This window comes from Pelodiscus sinensis, chromosome 11 (assembly GCF_049634645.1).
Source record: "Pelodiscus sinensis isolate JC-2024 chromosome 11, ASM4963464v1, whole genome shotgun sequence".
Taxonomy (NCBI): domain Eukaryota; kingdom Metazoa; phylum Chordata; order Testudines; family Trionychidae; genus Pelodiscus; species Pelodiscus sinensis.
The window spans coordinates 19,931,917-19,953,574 of record NC_134721.1 but is presented as its reverse complement, the minus strand read 5'-3'; the positions used below and the strand labels follow the sequence as shown (position 1 = coordinate 19,953,574).

At 43.4% G+C, this 21,658-nt stretch overlaps 1 protein-coding gene across 2 annotated transcripts in view; it reads right to left on the bottom strand.

Moving 5' to 3' along the window:
• Window positions 1-582: 582 nt before the first annotated feature.
• IFT122 (intraflagellar transport 122) overlaps window positions 583-21,658 on the bottom strand; it is a 75,837-nt gene continuing 54,761 nt past the window's right edge. For both annotated transcript variants that reach the window (XM_006132833.4, XM_006132835.4), the window contains 12 exons: window positions 19,747-19,913; window positions 18,957-19,128; window positions 18,160-18,262; window positions 15,524-15,664; window positions 12,392-12,489; window positions 11,770-11,870; window positions 9,784-9,949; window positions 8,715-8,826; window positions 7,986-8,114; window positions 6,014-6,093; window positions 2,583-2,747; window positions 583-1,157 (listed from right to left, as the gene is read on the bottom strand). In XM_006132833.4, the coding sequence (XP_006132895.1) occupies window positions 1,068-1,157; window positions 2,583-2,747; window positions 6,014-6,093; window positions 7,986-8,114; window positions 8,715-8,826; window positions 9,784-9,949; window positions 11,770-11,870; window positions 12,392-12,489; window positions 15,524-15,664; window positions 18,160-18,262; window positions 18,957-19,128; window positions 19,747-19,913 (1,524 nt within the window). In that variant the 3' untranslated portion in view covers window positions 583-1,067. The remainder of the gene's footprint in view (window positions 1,158-2,582; window positions 2,748-6,013; window positions 6,094-7,985; window positions 8,115-8,714; window positions 8,827-9,783; window positions 9,950-11,769; window positions 11,871-12,391; window positions 12,490-15,523; window positions 15,665-18,159; window positions 18,263-18,956; window positions 19,129-19,746; window positions 19,914-21,658) is intronic.

Genomic DNA, 21,658 nt, shown 5'->3' with positions numbered 1-21,658 from the left:
AGACTTGCTAAATCAAACTTCAAGAGTTGAACTTCTGTTTATGTATCACATAAAGCCGCTAACCTGGTTATAACCAGCATCATTTCGGGCCCAAAATTTTGTGTTCATATGGGAGCCAGGTTAACAAAAGCTGGAGTTAATTTTGTAGTGAAGAGAAGTTTGTAATGAAGCAGTTCTGTGGATAAACAGAAGTCAGCCTTCACATTCCATGCCTGTCAATCTGGCACATTTCATCAGCACTCCAGTATATTCTTACACTTGATGAACCAGTGGCCTTTATTGTTTTCACTAGGAAAAAAATATGTTTTTATTCAATACCCACATAGATCCTAGTAGACATGGCAACTTGTTTTGCCGTGTATTAGATGGTCTAGGTAAATGTTGGTGGAGAAATTAGGATTTACCTTGACCAGTTAACACAAGAAAATTACAGCTTGGTTCTAATTGTGTGTTAATATGTTGTGTAAGAGCTCCTAACCATAATACTATTCTCTCCCAAAATGATATAAAGGGTAGTCTCACTGGGATATTCCATTTCAGAGGAAGGTTACTGCAAATGCTCAAAAGAAAATAAGACACTGATGCAAAAACGTCCCTTTTATTTCAAATTCTGTCAATAACCAAGTACAGTTCTGGTATACGGAAGTGCAAAATCAATGAGAGCAACTGAATTATCTCAAGGCTGAATCTCACCCTTCAATATTCCTATCAAATCCTCTGGCAAGCTGGCAGGTTGCCATAATAAACAAAGGACACTTGAAAGTAAAACAGGAATTCCCCTTAAAAATATATTTGTACATTTTTCCCATTTGACTCTGTGGTTATATACAAAACAAAGAGCAATAAATAGAAATTCTGTAATTACACTGCTCATAAAAATAAAATTTTGTTTTGGATAGGACAACATGTGACATGTACCAGTTTCTCTTTTTTCACTGCTTATGAAACATACAGAGGGTGAGAAAATATATGTAACAACATAACCAAGCTGTTAAGAAAGCTTGAGTAGTCTAAAATTTATTTCGCTGTGATAGCAGAATTTCATGGATGGGTACAATGGATCTTTTTCACTGGTTTGACTCATCGATTTTTCTCCGACAGTATGGACAACAGTTATGCTGGAGCACCAGGAGCTCATAATCTTCCGAATGAAACATCTGTAAATTATTAGGAACAGATTTAGGCACATCTATTATACTGTTACTGGCTCGTATCTAGGAATAGCAAACTGAACAGGAATGGTTTTACTAGGGCTCAGAATATCTGATCCTACTGTTACAACAAAGTTGGTGTTTCCACCTTAACAAGTCATTTACAGATGTTTATGAACAGCTATAATTTGGAATACCAGAGCAATTATTTCAAGTGTTGAGGCTATGGAAGTCAGTTCACCCAACCAGTGAAACCAACTGGTCTCGGATAAAGGACGGTAGTGCTTAGGATCTTTTTCTGCTACCACAAAGCCAAAACTGACCAAACTACTAATTTTTTGAAGAAAAAAACATACCTGTGGCGTGTGAAAGTATAAAGAAAAAAATAATTGTATTTGCTGAATGTTCACACTAACCCAGGCCCTAAAGTTAGAAAGGTGAAGGTATCTCTTCTTTTAGATCACCTGAGGACATTGGGGATGTTAGCAAAGATTTATTTTTGTAAACATGTAAGTGGCTGAATTTTCAAACAGTTACACATTTACATGGGGGGGCGGGGGGCTCTGATACAAAGGCAGCAGAGCAGGGAGGGAGTGGGGAGCGGAGGAGAGGTAGCTCTGAATAGCCAGTACACACAGGTTGGAAGCTGGCTTCCTGCATGTACCACCTGCCCCTCCCCCCACCTTCTGCGCTGCTGCCTCTGTGGGAGGCAGCAAAGGGGTGGAGGGAACAGCCACCTCCACAGGAGCCAGCATGCACGGAGAGCCAGCTTAAAAGCTGACTCCCTGAGCGTATCAGCTCCTGCCTGTTCCCCCTCCCCTGCTACTGCCTCAAAGGCAGCAGTGTGGGATGGGGGGCAGGCGACTCTGAAGGAGCCAGAACACGCAGGGAGTTGACTTGAAAGCCGGCTTCTCATGTGTACCAGCTCCTGCCTGCCCCTTTCACCCCCCTGCGCTGCTGCCTCTCTATCGCTACTGCCTGTTTGGAAGGCAGTGGGGAAGTAGGGGAGTCAGCTGGCTCCATGGGAGCCATCTTCCCACGGGCACAGGCTTCCACCTCCCGCACCCCGCTGCCTCTGATACAGAGACAGTGAGGGGGAGGGTATGTGTAGTTGTTAGGATTAATTGATAAGTCCAGGCTAATCAATTATCGTGGAAATGACTACACACTAATATCCGTAAAGGACCTCATTGCAAAGTCCCCAAATACTTCATTCTATAATCTCAGCAACTATTCTGAAACCAGCCCTTCTGGCAAGGCCAATCATTTCTATATGAAGCACATCATCTCTGTATTTTGCTCTCTTTATTCACTATTTTGGACTTCAGAGGGCATGTATCTAGGGTTAGATATTAATGTTTCAGGATCATTCCAATTAGTTTCTCAGTAGGAATGAGTTTTTAAAGACCCCAATGAAAACATTATTTATACCTGAAAGCATGTTGGACACATGGTAATGGAAGCATCTGGTAGCAAGGACCGGAAGTACTGCCACTGTAATGGCTTTGGCCAGCGCTTAATAAGGACATCCCTCCGGCTCATTGACCGGAGAACTGCACGATTCACTATCACAGGAACAAATTCTGAGCCTCCTTGCTACAGAAGAGAATGTTTAAAACAAAGAATGAAGCTTAATAACTGCAAAGTGTTTTAAAGATGACAAAGAGTGGAATGTTATTACTCAGGAGAAAGTGCTAACACAAAGCAGGCATGGGTCCTGCTTCCATTGACTTCAATGGTAAATGTATCATTGTTCTCAGTGATATCAAGCCAAGTGTGAGTAAGGTATTTTCACTGAACTTCACTCATTCCTGCTAAAATAATTCTTTATTTAAAAACAAAAAAAGCCACTTACAAAACTTCCCCGAAAATGCCTATTTTTAAACTAGTGATGTTAAAATGTGTTTAATTAATTAACCGTGTAGCCACTGAAAACTTCAGTGGCTACACAGTTACATGAGGGGTGTCAGGCAGCTCCCCAGTAGCCAGTGCACACAGGAAGCCAACTTTTAAGCCAGCTCCCTGCACATACTGGGAGCTTGCATATAACCGTGAAGGTTAACCAAGGAGCCCAGGCTCATCAGTTAACCATACACATGGTTACACTTTCACATCCCTATTTTTAACTGTACCCACCCAGACCCTGAGCTGTCCAGGAGAGTCCCTTCTGCTGCTTGCTGGGAAGACCAGACTCGAGGTGGTCTCACCCCTGTCTCAGCCATCTGAGACTGGACTATAAGGTAGGGATGTAAGTGACTAGTAACTACCCGATAAGCACTTATCGGGTAGACAAGTAGGAACTTGACAAGTCTCTCCCCCCAGAGACAGGAAGTGAAGAGGGGGAGCAGGAGCAATGCTGGGAGGAAGGCAGCTTTTAAGCCGGTTCTCCCCAGCACTGTTTCCGCGGGGGGGGGGGGGGGGGGCAGGGCAGGCAGAGAACCGTGGGGAAACGGCACAAGCTGGGATTGAAACAGTCCCGCTTGCGCCAGTCTGACTGCTGCTCCTCTCCAGATTGTACAAGAGATTTCAAAGGGAGAGAGGTAGTGGGAACCCATGCCAGTGGGGACTAAAGCAGTCCCAGCTGGCACGGGTTCCTCTTTGTGCCTCTTCCTTTGAAATCTCTCTCTCCCTTTGAAAAGTACAGGAGCAGTGGGTGGCTCTTGTAAATTTCAAAGGGAGAGGCGCAGAAGCTCCCTCCTTATCGACTAATCGAGTAGTCGAAGGAAAGTCCATTAGCCGATTAATCGAAATTTAACATCCCGGCTGTGTCTACACTGGGCCACTTATTCCGGAAAATCAGCCACTTTTCCGGAATAAGCTGCGAGCTGTCTACACTGGCCCTTGAATTTCCAGAAAAGCAACGACACTCTACTGTACAAAATCAGCCACTATTCCGGAAAAGCTACGCTGCTCCCGCTCGGGCATCAGTCCTTATTCCGGAACACTGTTCCGGAAAAGGGCCAGTGTAGACAGCCCAGTAGTCTTTTCCGGAAAAAAGCCCTGATCGCAAAAATGACGATCAAGGTTCTTTTCCGGAAAAGTGCGTCTACATTGGCTACAGATGCTTTTCCGGAAAAGGGGCTTTTCCGGAAAAGCATCTGTGGCCAATGTAGACACTCTTTTCCGGAAATACTTATAACGAAAACTATTCTGTTTTAAGCATTTCCGGAAATTCATGCCAGTGTAGACACAGCCCCCTAGTATAAAGAGATTCCTGGGAGAAGTCAACCAGAAACAAAGAAGTTGATACTGGGAGATGTCATCTGTGTGCATGAAGACCCCACTTCAATCTACAGCTTTTTATCTGGACATTCTCTCCCAGGCTGACTGGCTGTTTGCTCCAGCTCTACTGCAGTCTCTGCTTCACTCCACCTACTCTTAATACTGCTCCCTTTTCTCCTTCCCCCTCTTTTCTCTTATCCCTTCCCCTATCTCTTTACTTCCCCTCTCTGCAAAGTCTCTTCTCCCATCCTCTGTCCCATCTCAATTCTTTCCCAACAAATACACATCCAAATAAAGAATAAGGAAATTAAAATGTGGTGCAACTAACCATCACACTGATCATCGGCTTTCATGTTATATTCCTTCCCACCCGCCTGCATCTTTCTTCTGTCCAGTATGTTTAGACAAATGGTTCTCAAAGTGTGGTCTGTGACCATCTTGCATGTGGGCTGCAGGTTCAGGGCTCAATCCCCCCTGTAGTGGGGGCCTGAACTGGTACTCCAGCCCTGCCGCCCTCCTGCAAAGTTGGAACACCAGCACCGGTTTAGATCCTCGAGGGCTGGATCAGGTTTGCAGGGGAAGGAAGCAGCTCTGCGCACTGCCACGCCGCCTTCCCCAGCTGGGGGAACAGCAGCACAGGAAATCACTCGTGGAGGCTTTCACCGCTGTTTCCACTGGCCAGAATCACACTCCCCATCTCCCTCATGCCCAGACTCCACACACTTACCCCACTACTGCACCTTACTTCCCACCCAGACCTGCCCCCCACCCTGAACCCATTCCTAAAACCAACCTCCCAGCCACATCCACACCCCCAGCCCACTTCTGCACCCCACCTCCCACACAGACCCCCACCCTCAGCAACTCCTGCACCCAACCTCTTGGCCAGACCCCGCATCCCCATTCCCTCCTGCACCCATTTTGTCATCAATGGTGGTTGGCTGGTGGTCCGCGGAAAGGTCTGTGTTGAATGGGGTGAGCCACAGGCCAAAAAGTGTGAGAACCTCTACTATATATGAATAGCCTGTTCATTTTATATGTCTTGCTTAAAGGCTTGCTCACGGGCAGTTTTGTGTCTGTGTTGTATGTAAACCCTCTGCTATGAAAAAAGTAAAGGGCTATTCAAACTATCCTAAATGTTTATTTTTAAAAATCATGCCACATAATGACAGCATTAAGAAAACAGAGTAATTTTTAAATCTGTTTCTGCAGTAGGTGACTAAGCACTCCAGGAGACTTCCATTGATGAGGCCAAAGAGAAACAGATTACTTTAAAAAGACATTTGTTTAGAATAAGTGGTTCTCCAACTTTTTTTCCCCCTGTGGCCTAATCACTTTATATGAGATACCATTCTCAGTCAACTGCTCCTCCTAGCCTCCTTGTCACCCACATTCCTTCATCTCTTGTGCAGAACATAGTAACACTTCATAAAGGAATAGGAGAGGCTGTAGTCTGTCAAGACCTGCTACTGATCAGAAAACAGTGACAAGGAAAAGAACTCTGGGATGCCAGCTAAAAAGGAGATATGATAGCATGGAAAGAAGAGTTGCGGGTAGAGTCACCCTGCATTTACTTCCTGCTCAACTATCTTCAGACGCAGGAGCAGCAACTTTTAAAAATGCAAATGAGATATCTTCACCTCAAAGCTCAATTTTGCTGTAAAGGGATCATCCTCTTCAACAATGTCTGCGTTGTCATCAAATCTCAGTGTCTGTGCTCCTAGAGACATTTGTTATGGAAGAAACAAGGACTCCTACAAAATCAAACCTTTTTATCTTACCATTCACAGGACCTGTCATATGGCTTAGTGGTAAGGATTTCACTCCTTCCTCTACCCAATTCCTCATCTTGTCAGGCAGACTGGGAGTACTCAGATACCACTGGCATAATCCCTAGATTATATTAGATTGTGCTGCAGAAGAAGCTTGGTCTGGCCCAAAAAAAAATGGAGTGCCACACCTCACTAAGTAGCAATTGCTATGGAACAGCATATCTTAAAGCCACCAAGTTACTAGCGGTAATTAATCTACATAAACTCATGTGACCATAGAAGTACACCCCCATCCTCCAGCTTCCTAGCCTCCTATAAAACAGCTAAAATCTCACTTTGGGTAACCTCTAGACCGTGTTATCTTGTGTATTTGTATTGTGTCTACTACTATCAGGCCCTAACTACACGGGCACCACTGTGTGCCACAGCAATATAAAATACAGTAAACTTCTGATAATCTGGCACCTTTAGGACCTAGGGGGTGCCGGATTATCAAATATGCCAGACTATCAGAAGGGGGGGCTATGAGGGGTCTGGAGTGGGGTGGGAGGGGATGCCATCCCAGACCCCTCATAGCCCCCCCTTACGATAGTCCGGCTCTGCCCCAGGCATTCCTGATTCAGCCGCTGCTGATCAGTTTCAGCACTGATTCGGGGATGCCGGCAATAGAGCAGCTGGGGTGCTGCTGGGTTGGTCCCGCAGCGCCGAAGGGCAGCGCTACGGCACCAACCCAGCAGCACTCCAGCTGCTCTTGGGGACGCCTGGGACAGAGCAGCTGGGGTACTGCCCGGTTGGTCCCATAGCGCTGCCCCTCGGGGCTGCGGGACCAACCCGGCAGCACCCCAGCTGCTCTTGGGGACGCCTGGGGCAGAGCAGCTGGAGTGCTGCTGGGTTGGTCCCGCAGCACCAAAGGACGGCGCTGCGGGACCAACCCGTCAGGACCCCAGCTGCTCTGCCCCAGGGGTCCCCGATTCAGCCGCTGCTGAAACAGATCAGCAGCTGATTCCAGGAAGGCCGGGGCAGAGCAGCTCTGCCCGGGACTTCCTGGAATCAGCCGCTGATCTGTTTCAGCAGCGGCTGAATCGGGGACCCCTGGGGCAGAGCAGCTGGGGTCCTGCCGGGTTGGTCCCGCAGCGCCGTCCTTTGGCGCTACGAGATCAACCCCGCAGCACCCCAGCTGCTCTGCCCCAGGCGTCCGGATTCAGCCTGCTGGTGAAACTGACACTGCTGGTCAGTTTCAGCAGCAGCTGAATGGGGGAAGCCTGTCCGGCTGCCCCAGCACTTCCGGGTTCCTGATGGTGCCGGACCATCAGGAGTCCCGGAGCATTGGATGCCGGACTAATGGAGTTTTACTGTACTATAATTCTGTAAAATAACAGCAATGACAAGTTTCCAAAGGAGAACAACCCAGTTCTTCCTTACCAAGAAACATAGAAAGCTGGGACATAAGGATGCATGAGCAGACTAACGGATAGCCAAATACCACCCAGTCCTTTATAGTAAGTAAAATACAATTACATGAAAATAAGTGACTATTTTAACCTAAAAATATACAACAAGGTTATGAAACTGACTTTTTAAAAAGAAACCTTTTAAAATTAGTAGGATTAGTTAATATACCTTTACGTTTTTAGTTGTTAAGCTATTGAAAAAGACGTACACTAAGAAATTGTACCCAATAATATTAACAATGAATCTAACTCCTAGTCATCCGAGAGAAGCAGATTAAAATGTAACAAAAGCAAATCTGACCAAAGAAATCTCCACAACCAAGACCTGTCTTCCAAACTGCTGCTCTTTCCCCAAGAAAACTAGAGAGTGTACTGAACTGAAAGGATACCATCACTTGCCATCTCTTGCCATTTATCTGCTCTCTTATTTAATCTTGGTGCTTCCAGATCAATAAGAGCTACAGCTTCTTCATCTGTGATCCCTTCTTCCAAATAGAACTCCACTAGATGCAATACTTCTAAAGGACATGTGTGAAAAAAGAAAGAGCAGTTATCTGCAAGAACAAATCTTTTCTTTGGTGTTACTGGCACTGAATTAGTCCCACATCCCACCCATTTGGTGCATTTTGCTGGTGCATGAGAACACCAGTTTTCAAGAAAATAGTTCCCTTTCTGGATAGAATAGATTCTGGTGTCTAGGACTGTGTGAGATTTGTTGCTGCAAAATGGCCACTGTTTTACTTCTGATGTCATAGCCCTGGCATTACTGTATGGGAAGAGATGAGGCAGTTTATTAACTCATATTCCATTTTTTTTAAGAAGTTTTTTATTTTCTCAGCATAATATATTAAGTTGAAGGATGAGAATATGGAGAGAAAAGAATGCCACTATAGAACTCTGAGGACACATATCTTTAAAAGACTTAGGCAAGGCCTGCTAGAAATATTTAAATTTTTCCACATGACACTATACAGGAAATGTTAGGAAGGCAGAATGTATTGTCACCAACCTACTGATTAAATATTGGTAACATGCAATTACTACCACCTAGCTGAGCCTTTGAAGAAAGCAGACTTATCTGCATAGAAAATACAACCAATTTTTAAATTCCAACGCACCGTAAGATGAAGCTGAGAAGACGAATGGCTGTCTGCAGTTAATGCACACATTCCCCAGATTATTTAGCAAAGGGTTATTGGTGGAGCACCTATAGCACAAGGGCACAAGCTCCTGCAAAGACACATACACAAAGCAGCATAATTGCAAACAGACCATTCTGAACACAAGGTCTGATTACACATGGCACTGCTGCAGTTTTACACCAAAGTTCACACAACAGTAAAAAACTAAAGTAACACAATGGTGAAATCAACCCTTTTAACTTTTCCAAATATTTTTCTCACTTTCCCATTAAAAATAGCTGTTTTACTTCTCTTCTAATGCAATTTTGCTTGCTTCTGCTGTAGCAGTCTTAGGCCACGTACACATTTCCAAAAGGATTAACGAAGGTTAGAGAAGCAATTCTTTTTGCTCAGAAGTTTGGTCAAATTTAGGCCCTTTGATTCGCACATTTTTATTTTTTCTAAACTGTACAATTATCTTAGGCAGCTCTGTGAATTTCAAAGGTCTCACAGTGTTTACATTATTGCAGATAGCAAGATGCATGTTCATTTGCTTTAGTGAGCATTCCATCAGAAACAGATTTATAGAACACTGCAGTCACATTTCAGCTAAAGAAAAATAGAAGGGTTTAAAGCAAGACTTGAGGAAGGAAAGTTATTCAAAGTGTTGCAGGGAGGAAGCTGTAGCAGATGGGCAAGCATGTGACCTCCAACTGTAGACAGACACACAGAAAGACCCAAGAAAGCATTCTGTGGAGTAAGTGAATATGGAACTGAGGTATGGTGACGCTTGAAGGAACAGAGTGAGTAGTGAGGGAAATATGGAGATATGAGATCAGAGGTGAAGAAGGAACTTGTCCAGACAGAGAGGTCTCATTTTCATTTGGAACAAAGAGGGAGAAAGTCTGAAATGGAAAAGAATGGCAAGAGGATTTTGTTCCTTGCAGAAATATAATTACTGCAAATCTGCATAATCCATCTTAAGTATCTTTTTGCGTATGACAAAGTAGACTCTCATTATCGGGTCAAATACTAAATCAGTCAAATAATATATACCAGAACTTACTTCACTGTCATGGAATGGCTTGGATCGGATTGTCAGGCTGCCCAGCTCAATTGATTTTTGAAATCTAACTGGGATTTGCAGTCCCTGCAATTTGTCATAGGCATGACGGGCCAATTTATATGCACCCAGCACTTTACTCTGTTTTGCTAGTGCAAATAATGTATTGCTATAATCAAATTAAGGAACAAACATATGTAGCAGTCAGGAAAACACAGTTACTTTTAATCAGAGAAGTTATGCACTAAAGCACAACAAATGTCAATACTTTAAAAGGCCTTAACTAAAGAAATCTGTTCACATAAATGTTTTTACATAAACAAAATGCGAGAAGATTGCTAAAATATCAGAGTGGATGATTGTTAGACAGATAAGGAACTGGCCCATAGATAATGCAGTGTCAATTAATATTCTGACCCCCATCAACATTAATGCTTGTACAGACCATCCCCCACACCGATAATTTGAAATATCCAGAATCTTGCTGGCATCATGTGGCTATTTCAGAGCCCATGGCATTTATCCAGGAACTTACTCCCTTGTCTTATACTAAAATGTCTCCTGCCCTTTATTAATGTGCATCCCAGAGGACAACAAATAAGTAGAATTTAGAGTGTTTTATCCATACATCTCTACGCATTTTATCAATAATAGTTTTAGTGTCCCAAGTTTATAGAGGAGGAAATCAAAAAAGGGAAAGAAAATTACTTATCCAAGGTTACAAGCAAGCAACTGGAAAAGAGAGAAGTGGAACTCAGGTGTCCTGACTCCCACTTAACTGCCCTATCCACTGTACTGCCTGACTGACTGCTATTATCCACTGCAGATACAGATATATTTCAATGGGACTCATGAAATTTGTGAAAGATTTTGAAGATATGTGGCATACAAACTTATTAATGAAACCATGAAAAAACTGGTCTCGTATATGGCACAAAGATACATCAGACCTGAAAATAAGAACCAAAGAATCTAACATTTAGAACGACACAGCTACATTAGTCTAATGGGAATCAGAATCAACTTTAGAAGCAGCAACAGTCACAGTTTCTCTCCCAATTCCTTTCAATTTGTGGCTACTGCACTTTCAGTATTTCCAACTAAGATGTGTAGCTGTAGACTGGCATTTTGGAAAGTATTTCTCTTACTAAAGTGAGCAACATGTTTGATAATTTATGATAGCCTCCTGTAATCTATGCACATATGGCTAGATGTGCCCAAGTCTGTGATAGTTTTGAGTAGGGACTTAAAAAACTAGTCAAGTGGACTACTCACATTCCCCCTTCTCACTGCTTCTATATCAGAGGCAAGAGCTGCTAGTGGGGGGGAGCCGACTTAAAAGCTGGTTACCCCCAGCACCGCCTCCACGGTGTTGCCTGCCTCCTCCCACCACTGGGACCAAACCCCTCTGCAGCTCTGCAATTTAAAAGGCAGTAGGAGTCGGGCAGCCTACCCTCCCCCCCAGCTCCTATTGTATTTTAAATTGCAGTGCCGCAGTGGGGTTTGGTTCCAGACCTGGTGCCCCCAGCTCCTACAACATTTAGGAGCTAAGTGGGCAGGCAGTCCGGCTCAGTTCCTGCTCATGCCAGGTCCGGGACCAAATCCCACTGTGGCTCTGCAATTTAAAACGCAGCAGGAACCAAGGGACAGGCTGCCCAGCTCCTATTGCCATTTAAATTGCAGAGCCAACGGGGTTTGGTCCCAGCATGAGCCGGGACTGAGCTGGCTGCCTTCCCCTATCGACTAATTGAGTAGTCAATACAAATTCCATCTAATCTCAAAACTAGGGATGTTAAAATGAGGTTATTTTACTAATTGAGTAGTAAAGACAGTCCCATATTTATTTTCTAAAAGATGAGCAGCATGAGACCTTCTAATGCCAGGAACTAGCATACGCTAATAGTAAACCTATGTATCACTGATTGGTGCCAAGGATTCCCTTCAATTCATATAATAATATTTAACTTTTGCTTTGCATTGCAAGGATACACTTTAGAGATGCCCAGCGGAGTCTCCTTGGTTAGACTGTGAAGTAAAAACCTGGAAATATTGAAGAGTGTTTCAGGCAAATGGAAACTGAAGGGCTCCTCCTGTAGTAAAAAGAACATTAAAACATTTCTAAACTAAAAAAGTAACACTTCATAACACTGACACCAGGCTACTTTGGTCATCTCTGACACAACATTGTGCTTTTCACACTGTCGCAATGGGAGAGATGGAGAGAAGATAGCAATTGCATTTTGCATGCCTCTCTCTCCAAAGCTCATATTTGCCACTGAAAAAGAAAAGAGCTTCACCCAATAGAGAAAAAGCACTTAAAGGATAATCCTGACCCCACCTCCTCCAAAAGGAGCAGTGGGACAAGTATACAGACAGGGTGGTGAAGGAAAGCCTTCAAATCCTCATCCCCTGTGTCACTAAAAGGTGGTTCTAGGAAGTGGAATGGTAGTAGGTCCAACACAGAGGGGGGAAAAAAACAAAATTAGGTCACCTCAGTGCCACCAGCGTCCGTTCAATATTTAGTTTAAAATGGGTAACTGTTCCTAATTATTCCTGAATTATCTGCAGAAAATGTGCCAGCTAATGAACAATACTGGTGAAAATATCTTACAGTGTATCTGTGGATAGAGTAATAGACGTGATAAAGTTCTGCCAAGTGCTGGAAGTGGTGAAACTTCTGCAACATTTCAGTCTTCTGCTTTTCATTCTCTGTGAGAGGGAAAATCATTACTAAATTATTACTCAGCTAGAAAGATCACAGAACAACATGGCTGCAGCATTTACCATTGCCAATAGATTAATATACCTGACTAAGTGTGCTACAAAATATGGGCTATATAATTTTCCATTTTATGAGCAAAAATTTTATTTTTTGCTTTAACATATAGCATATTAAGATGCAGTCATTTTAACATAACCAGAAGCTAATGGCTTAGCTAGAAGTGGAACATATTAGCCCTACACCATTAGAGAACTGATTGACAACTTTAGAGGCTAAAGTAAAATGAGTTTAATGTGTATTTTACCCACATTAACACACTACTAAACAATCAAACCATTTGCAGTGTTTGTTCAGCATATAGATCAGCATTACCATGCATTAGCAAAACTGAAAAGGGGCTTAATCAGTGCAAGGCAAGAGGCCATTAATCTCGTTTTTATTATCCCTCATCTAAATCTCATCTTCACTGGCTCCACCCCTTCTCCAATGCAATGGATTTAAAGCAGCGAATTAATCTACACTTTCTTCTTTAGCTGGCTAAAATAACTCATGCAGTGTGTCCCCAGTTAATCTCATCCACATTTAATTATTAGGATAGACTATACTACGGGTTGAACCTCTAACAGGACCACTGATACCGCTGGACCAAAGAGTCCCAGAGGCTGGGAGTGGGGGCTAGCCAAGGTCAGGAGTGCAGCACTGGCCAGGCTGGCAGCAGTGGGGCTGGTGGTTGGAAGCACAGCCTGGGCCAGGCTTGGTAATGGGGTCTGAGCCAGGGTTGGTACAGCAGGGAATGGCCAGAGCCCAATGGCCAGGGTTGACAGCCATGAGGATGGCCGAAGCAGAGCTAATGGCCAGGAGGAGAGCCTTAACCTCCCCTGGTCTGGCAAACTCCCAGGTTTGGGACAGCTAAGGTCCCAAGGGTGTCAGACCAGGGAGGTCCAACCTGTATAAGATCATGTTTTATTATTAGCTAGCCCTCCAGTCATCACTTTATCCTAAATGTGAAGCAAAGGAAAGAGGCTAGGAGAAATGGTAATTAGCAGACATGGCAGCCTGGAACTCAATTTTGATTTCAAAAAGAGACTTATAATACACACACACACACACACACACACACACACACACACACACACACACACACACACACGTTTTACACACACACACACACACACACACACACACACACGTTTTAGAGAGTTTGTGTGTCTGTCTGTCTACCTGTGAGTCCATTTATTCAAAAATTCCCTACTGAATCACAGAATGATAGAACCAGAAAGGACCTTGAGGGGTCATCAAATCCAGTCCCCTGCGCTCACGGCAGGACTAAGCACTGCATAGATCATTCTGTCTAGATCACAGACGTTTAATCTGCTCTTAAATATCTCCAGTTATGGAGATTCTACAACCCCGCTAGGCAATTTATTCCAGTGTTTAACCAACCTGACAGTTACAAAGCTTTTCCTAATGTCCAACCTAAACCTCTCTTGCTGCAATTTAAGCCCACTGCTTCTTGTCCTACCCTCAGAAACCAAGGAGAACAATTTTTCTCCCTCCTCCTTGTAACATTCTCTTAGATGCTTGAAAACTGCTCTCATGTCCCCTCTCAGTCTTCTGTTTTCTAAACTAAACAAGCTCAATTCTTTCAGTTTTTCCTCATAGGTCATGATTTCTAGATCTTTAATCATTTTTGTTGCTCTTCTCTGGACCTTCTCCAATTTCTCCACATCTTTCTCGAAATGTGCTGTCCAGAACTGGACAAAATACTCCAATGGAGGCCTAAGCAGCACAGAGCAGAGCAGAAGAATGACTTCTCGTGTCTTGCTCACAATACTCCTCTTAATACATCCCAGAATCATATTTGCTTTTTTTACAACATTGTCACACTGTTGACTCATGTTTAACTTGTCATCCACTATGACCCCTAAATTCCTTTCTGCAGTACTCCTTCCTACACAATCACTTCCCATTCTTTATGTGTGAAACTGATTGTTCCTTCCTAAGCAGAGTACTTTGTATTTGTCCTTATTAAACTTCATCTTGTTTACCTCCGAAATTTCTCTAGTTTCTCTAGATCTTTTTGAATTTTGACCCTATCCTCCTAATAGTTAGGAGGATAGGGTCAAATTTGGTCCACCAAATTTGGTATGCAGCTTCCTCTTAACCTAATTTAAAGCAAGGTAAGGAAAATGGGATGTTCCTGAAATCTATTTCCCATAACATGGAAAAGTGTGGGGCAGAAAGCTGTGCTCCACAATGACCGTGCGGGGAGGGAGGGGGGAGAGGGAGGGTGTTGTGAGCACAGGGGACAGCTATACAGCAGAATGACCCCATGGGGACGGACACACCAGGAAGAGAGTGGCCAACTGGAGCCAGAGATTTCCATATTGCCGGCTGCTGCCCATAGGTAAGTGGCTCCGCTGTCCCCATACCCCTCACCCTCAGCCCGCGATGAAGGGGGGCCCTGCCTATCCCCAGAGGAGCTTCTGAGGCCGCAGTGTGCAACCCTGGCTCCCCCGCTGGTACCACAGCCCTGGCCGGGCACCACAGAGGAGCTGGAGGAGAGTGGAGGAGGGGGGAGCCCAGGCAGCTGCAATGCCATCCTCTCTACCACAGGCAGCCCCAACCTCCTGTCCTGAGCCCCCTACCCACTGCCCTGCACTCCCACACCTCCCAGACTCCTGCCCTAACCCCCACACTCAGCTGCCTACCCTGAGCCTTGCCTACACCTCCCAACCCCCTGCCGTGACTCCTACATCCCCCCATACTACCAGTTCCCTACCCTTAAAGACTCAAGCAACACCAGGTAAGTCTTCTAATATTTTTTATAAAGCACACAGACTAGAGAGCTAGAATACAATACAATACAATATGTGGGTTTACAATACAATGCAACTCAGAGTTGTATATAGCACAATTAAATGAGTGAGCAAGAGGTTTTAATTAAACCATCACTGTTCATTCAATGTTTATCTGATGCATGAGCAGGTAACAAAATTAAACTTCCTTGTGTTTACTTACCTTGGGCTATATCTAAACACTGCATGGAGAGCATCCAGTAATAATATGCTGCATCATTAAATCGGCTTTCTACCACAGCATTGTGAGTTAGCTGTTCCAGCACTTTTACGGCCTCGCTCTGTCTGCCAGCCTTGTGGAATGCTAGAAAGGAGACCAAAACAAAGAAGATTTTACAATGTGATTGTATCAATTAAATGAAAAAAAAAGTAAGTTAAAAACAGGACATTCATCAAAGCTGGAGCAGGATGAAAAGGACTACACTGGTATTTTTCTACTTATGAAAGTGGTGCCACTAATGTAAAATAGAAGTATTTGAAGGTACTTTGTGGCTTTTTTATTGTGCTAGGATACGATGTAGGAAATACAGCTATCACATGAGTAGCATAAGGCTAGTTACTTTAAATTAAAAAAAAAAACTGGAGAGAACAAAATCATCATCATAATTATTAGATATTTGCAAAACAGGGAAAAATGCAGGACACTGTGGGAACAAGTCAAAATTCCAATCTTCTAAGGCTTGAGCTACACCCCAAAATTAGATCAACCTAGCCATTCAGGACTGTGAAAAACGTTATATCCTGTGTGATGAAATCAGGTCAACCTAACCCAGAGATTCCCTTTGGGTAACATGAGCCAGTCCGCTGCTCCCACCCAGCCCCCAACTGCTCCCATGGAGCATTCAGATGGCTCCCAGGTGCTTGCCTGGGGGCAAAAGAGATGCAAGCCTTCTTGGTCTGGTGCAGAGATCTTGGACCTTATTGAGGTTTGGGGTGACAAGACCAACCTTCAGGATCTCCACACCAGGTGCAGGAACACCAATGTCTATGGCTGCATAGCCAAGAGCGTGGCCACCAAAGGACCCATCCGCTCACACACACCTCCCCCAGCACCCGGCCCCCCCCTCCTCAAGCAGGTAGGGATACAAGTCCTCTTCCTGCGGGACGATGCCACTGCTGGACCCGGCGCACAGAGGGAAGCTCAACTATCCCATGGCCCGCCTCCTGCCTGCAGGATCCCAGTCTGGCCGGCACCTTCACATGCTTTCTTGTCCCTGGAACATGGGAGTAGTGAGGTTCCTCCGGGGACATCTGGGCCCCTGTAGGAATGGGCCCACTGGCCAGAGCTCACATGGCCTTGTTCTAAGCACATCACCTTCAACTGAACTGAGAACTGTCACTCTCAGCTCACAGATGAGGGAAAGGCTTCAGGTACAGTGTGTCCCCTGGGATGACTGACTGTCTCTCTTTATTCACCACAGCCAGACAGCTGTGAGAGGGAGGTGGTCACCACCACCCGGGACAGCTCTCAACCCAAAAGACCCACAGGTGCCGGAGACCCATAGACGAGTTCCAGAGGAAGCATCTCGCGGCACTCCAATCCCTGGAGGAGACCACTGACCACAGGCTTCAGAAAGACATCCAGCTGCAGCGGGGCACCTGGTGGGAGCTGCTAGCGCAGCACTGTACCATGTGCGCGACTGTGCAATCCCTCATTGCCATCATAATGCCTCCTCCTGCTTCTACTCTTGCTCTCACTGTAGCTCCTCCTCCCACTCCCGCTTCTCCTCCAACACTCCACCCACCCGTGGCCATCATGGCCCCTGCACCTCTGGCAGTGGGATCACCACAGCCAGGCACCATTCCCAGCCCCAGCCCTGAGCCTCTCCTCCTCCCTCCAAGGTTCTCATTCCCTCTCTTCCCCTCTCCCAGGTTCTTTTCCCAGTCCCTCCCAAATTACTTTGACCCCAAATAAAAAGAAACAGAGATTTTATTTTTTCCATACACGAATTGAAAATCTGTTTTATTGTGTCAGCAGTGCAGGGGGCAGGCTCTGGCTGGGAGGCACTTACCTAAGTGGTTCCCAGCCAGCAGCTCTGCAGACTCCAGCCTATGTGCTGTGCAGCTGTTCCACGTGGTTCTGCTCCAGCACAGGGAGGGAGTGAAGAGGCATCATTCATTGCCCCTGCCTTCAGCAAAATTTCTCAGCTCATACTGGCCAGAAACTGGTCAATGGGAGCTTGAGGATTTTGTGAGGGGAGAGGGACTGCGTAAAGCTTTCTTCTCCCTGCCCAGCTTGCAGGGCTATTAGCAGCCTGCTTTTTAAAAGGAGCTGCTCCTGCTTTGTAGTAAAAATGCTGGCAAGGCGGCTGTGGGCCGGATCCGGCAGCTTGGTGGGCCATATCCAGCCCACTAGCCACCTCTTGCCCACCCTGGCCTAAAAACAAGGACAGGGATCACACCTCCTTTTGGTGTTTGTTCAGCGTCCAGTACATTTTTGGATGCTATATTAAAGGAAAATATTGATAATACACTGTATATAGTACATAAGATCACTTTTCAAAACACTTGCTATATTCAAGCACACGGTCGGAAAGATGAGACAGAATGATAGCCTTTTTAATAGATGCTATTGCTTTTGTTAAGTATGACATATTTTCTTACCAAATAAGAAGACCTCATTGATAACCAGACTATAATCTCCTATGATCAGCAAAAACATTTTCCAGTTATCTCATTCTTTAAGTGGTTTGTGTTCTTCAGATTGACAGTTCTCCAGGGCAGAGACTGCATCATCAGCACTTGGAAAATGCTTAGCACATTTTGAGTATTACCTTCATATATCATGTAGAGTCCTACCTTTTTGAGCCTCTTCAAATCTATCATTCTCTGCTAGCCACCGAGCATAAGGGACATAGACATCGTCTTTAAATTCAGGATGCTTTTCACTCAAAGCAAAAGCCTATGGTACAGAATGAATTCATTAATAAAAGATTACATGGTTTAAGCGAATTCACAATACTGCATACTAAATTCTTTAGTTTTATACAAAATTCACAACACAAATCTCATTTATACAGGAAGTATGAAAATTTCAACCAGCATTTTCTCCAAGAAACCCAAAACTGATGTATTTTAAAAGAAAGGAAAATCAACATCCATAAAAAAAGAAGCAATACTTAGTAACAGTCCAGTTTTTGAACTGCTAAAATTTGTGGAAAACCTGAAAACAATAAATTATTTAGGGGACTGAGTGGGTTTCATGGCACAATACAATGTGTTTATTTTTACTGAATATATTTTCTATAAAAGCAATACTGGTGTGTCCATTGAACAAACATGGGCTAAGCACAACCTTTTCAACAGCACCCACATGACTTAAGAGTCTAAGTTCAAATGTCATTATTCTCCTTGATATGTCTCACGACTGTGTGTAATGCAAAGCTTATCACATTTACATAACAGCCATATATGCTTAAACATTTGTCAAAAATACCCACAGAGACCCTTATCAGTAGGGAAGTATTAGTCTAATACAATGTAACTTACCAAAATATTATGTAAGCTGTATATAAACCTTTGAAACCAGATGCATTCAGAGACAATATGAAATAGCAATTCTAAACATCAGAAGTTAGATATTATGGTATTCTTACTTCCTCCCAACGGTGAGTTTCCACATGGAGATGTACCAAGGCCTTTAGGTCACCTATCTTCATGTAAGTTTCTGCTGCATAACCATGGTTGTCAAGTTTTTTAAAATAGTAGGCACATTTTGACAAAGGTTCACGCTCAGCTTTATCCAGTTTCCTAGCTATATCAATTAACCTAGAGACAGCAAAAGAAATGAAGCTGCTTTATTAGCAGCATTTTTCTCTCTGCATACTTATTACATTGAAAAAAATGGAAATATTTCAATAAAAGGTTATAATTTAAAAGTTACTAAACTGATTACATTATATCTGGTTCTAGTCCTAGCTCTGTAGCTGACGTGCTTTATGATCTTGTCACTTAAGTCATTTAACCTTCCTGTTTCTCTGTTTATTCATCTGTATAATGGGAGTAATAATGATTGGATACTGATTTAGACGTTGGGTGAGGTTTGTATGGTACCAGACTGAATGACCCCTATTGATAAGATTGTATAATAGAGTAGTCCAGTTGAAGTCATTACTCTCAGAAGTAAGGAATTACACACTGTTGCAGGAACTTGGGTTTACAAAGCCTTTTGAATGCCCAATGAATGCTCTATCTCCACAACACTTTTCTAACATAATGAGAGATCATCTACTATAACTACAGGATAGGTGATACTATACTGCAATCAACATACAGAAGCCAAAGAGAGAAAGCCAGTCAGGTTTTTTTTCCTTTAAGATTCTGAAGAATGCACTAAACTTCACATTAGATACTGATATGTGTCTCTGAGACAGAGCTAAAACATACATATCAACCCAGCCATGGTCTCCACTGATTTCTATGGCCTTCATGTGCTCGCCTGCAGAAATGTACATCTCCACTGCTGCTTTTGGTTCATTGATATTCTTTGCCCAGTCTGCTTGTTTTGTGATTAGCATCTTAGTGTCTTTGGGATCTCCGGACCCAAGGAAATCCTGAGGAAGTGCAACAGATAACATTCTTGATTAAACTTCCTGTACTAAACACTGTGTCATGGTCCTAATTCTAAAGCATGTTACATTTTGTTTTTCAATACCAAGTTATTGTTGCTTATCATAACTTTGCCTTCTCAGCTAAAACCACAGTACACAGAGCACCATGCACAATGCTGAAGTCTGGAATTATTAATCATTAACTAAGGTGCTCAGGATTATATAAAAGTGAAGCTACATGTAAAATACAAATTGGATGCAAGTAAGAGAAGATGGGACAACTTGGAAGGACCAAAGAAAGGATTATACAGAAGTGTGCCTTTGTTCAGAGGTAATGTATTTATATCCAGTTACTTTCATAGAAAGTTTTCCCACTTTGCTGACTTTCCCCCCTGCTGAAGGGCACACAAAATTTTATTTTTGCCTGTTCTCTGAGAACCTGGCACAGACACTAAAAAGAACATAGTATTGCTCTCAAAACAATTCAGTCAGGTCAATTCCAAGAGTTCCCAAAGTCTCCTTTGCTGGCCTTGAAGACATCATTTAATTCTGAAAATAAATCCAGTTCTTTGTTGTATTAGTAATGGCACATCCTTTTAATCACAGGGGCTTTGTCTCGGGATGGTCAATCACGAGGCCATCATTCTTCAACAAATATAATTGGTAATCTTGCAATTATGTATTTTATAATATTTTAAATAATCTTTTACATGGACAGCATGCTCAGAAGTTAGTTGGCCTCTGAAATATTGCTCTAGTTGTAGCTCTTAGCACTGCAGTGTAGATGTAGCCTATTTCAGGATACTGCGTCTTAGCAGCAAGCCCATTATTTCAAAATATAATGGGCTCGCCATTCCAACGTCCCTGTAAACTTCATTCCACGTGGAGTACAACACATTTCAGAATAGCGGGTTATTTAGAAACTGACTCAAAATAAGCTACGCAATTTGATACTATGATGTTGATGATGCTGATGTTCACCACTGTAGAAATACTTATGACTAACTGATGACTCTCCTCTACTAGGAATAAAGCATGGGATCCTTTACAACATTCATTTAAATTAATTTGCCAGATAAACCATACCTGACCATCGGAATAAGGCCACTTCTGGATGTTAACAAAACAGGCTATTGTATATTACCCATAGGCCTTTCGTAACTACAAATATCACTTGAGATGTAAAAAATTTAGGAGGATATTGGTGGGCAAGGAAGGGGAGAAAAGAGAAAAAAAACAATACTCTGGCAGATCCTGAGGCAATGGAAAAACAACTACCAAAGGAGACCTTTACCAGAGTCACAAGATCAATCAAGTACTCTTCCTAAGAAAGCCATCCAAAAGGGGCATAATTAGGACTTGCAGTCTGAACACAGGCCAGTAAGATTTTGGACATGTTGATTCTTAAGAGTTACCCACCATTCAGCTGAAGATAAGAGCTATAAAGATTAGGTGATCTTGTTTGAATATTAAGAAGCCAAAGCACGGAAATGAGTGAAAAATATTTGGTTCAGTGTAATTTGTGTTCAAGCTCAGATCACTGAAATATATTAGAAACAAAGTTCAGTTTCCTGATCTGCAGTGAATGATTTGTGAATTTTCAGCAATTTGTGATCTGACATTCTGCTAAAATGCCTACGGCCACATTTTTAAAGGTTTTCCTGAACTCCAACCATAGTACTGGTTTTCTAGTTACAGCCAAATCAGTGGTCATTTTCAGTCATAAGAAGCCAGACCCTCCAAATACT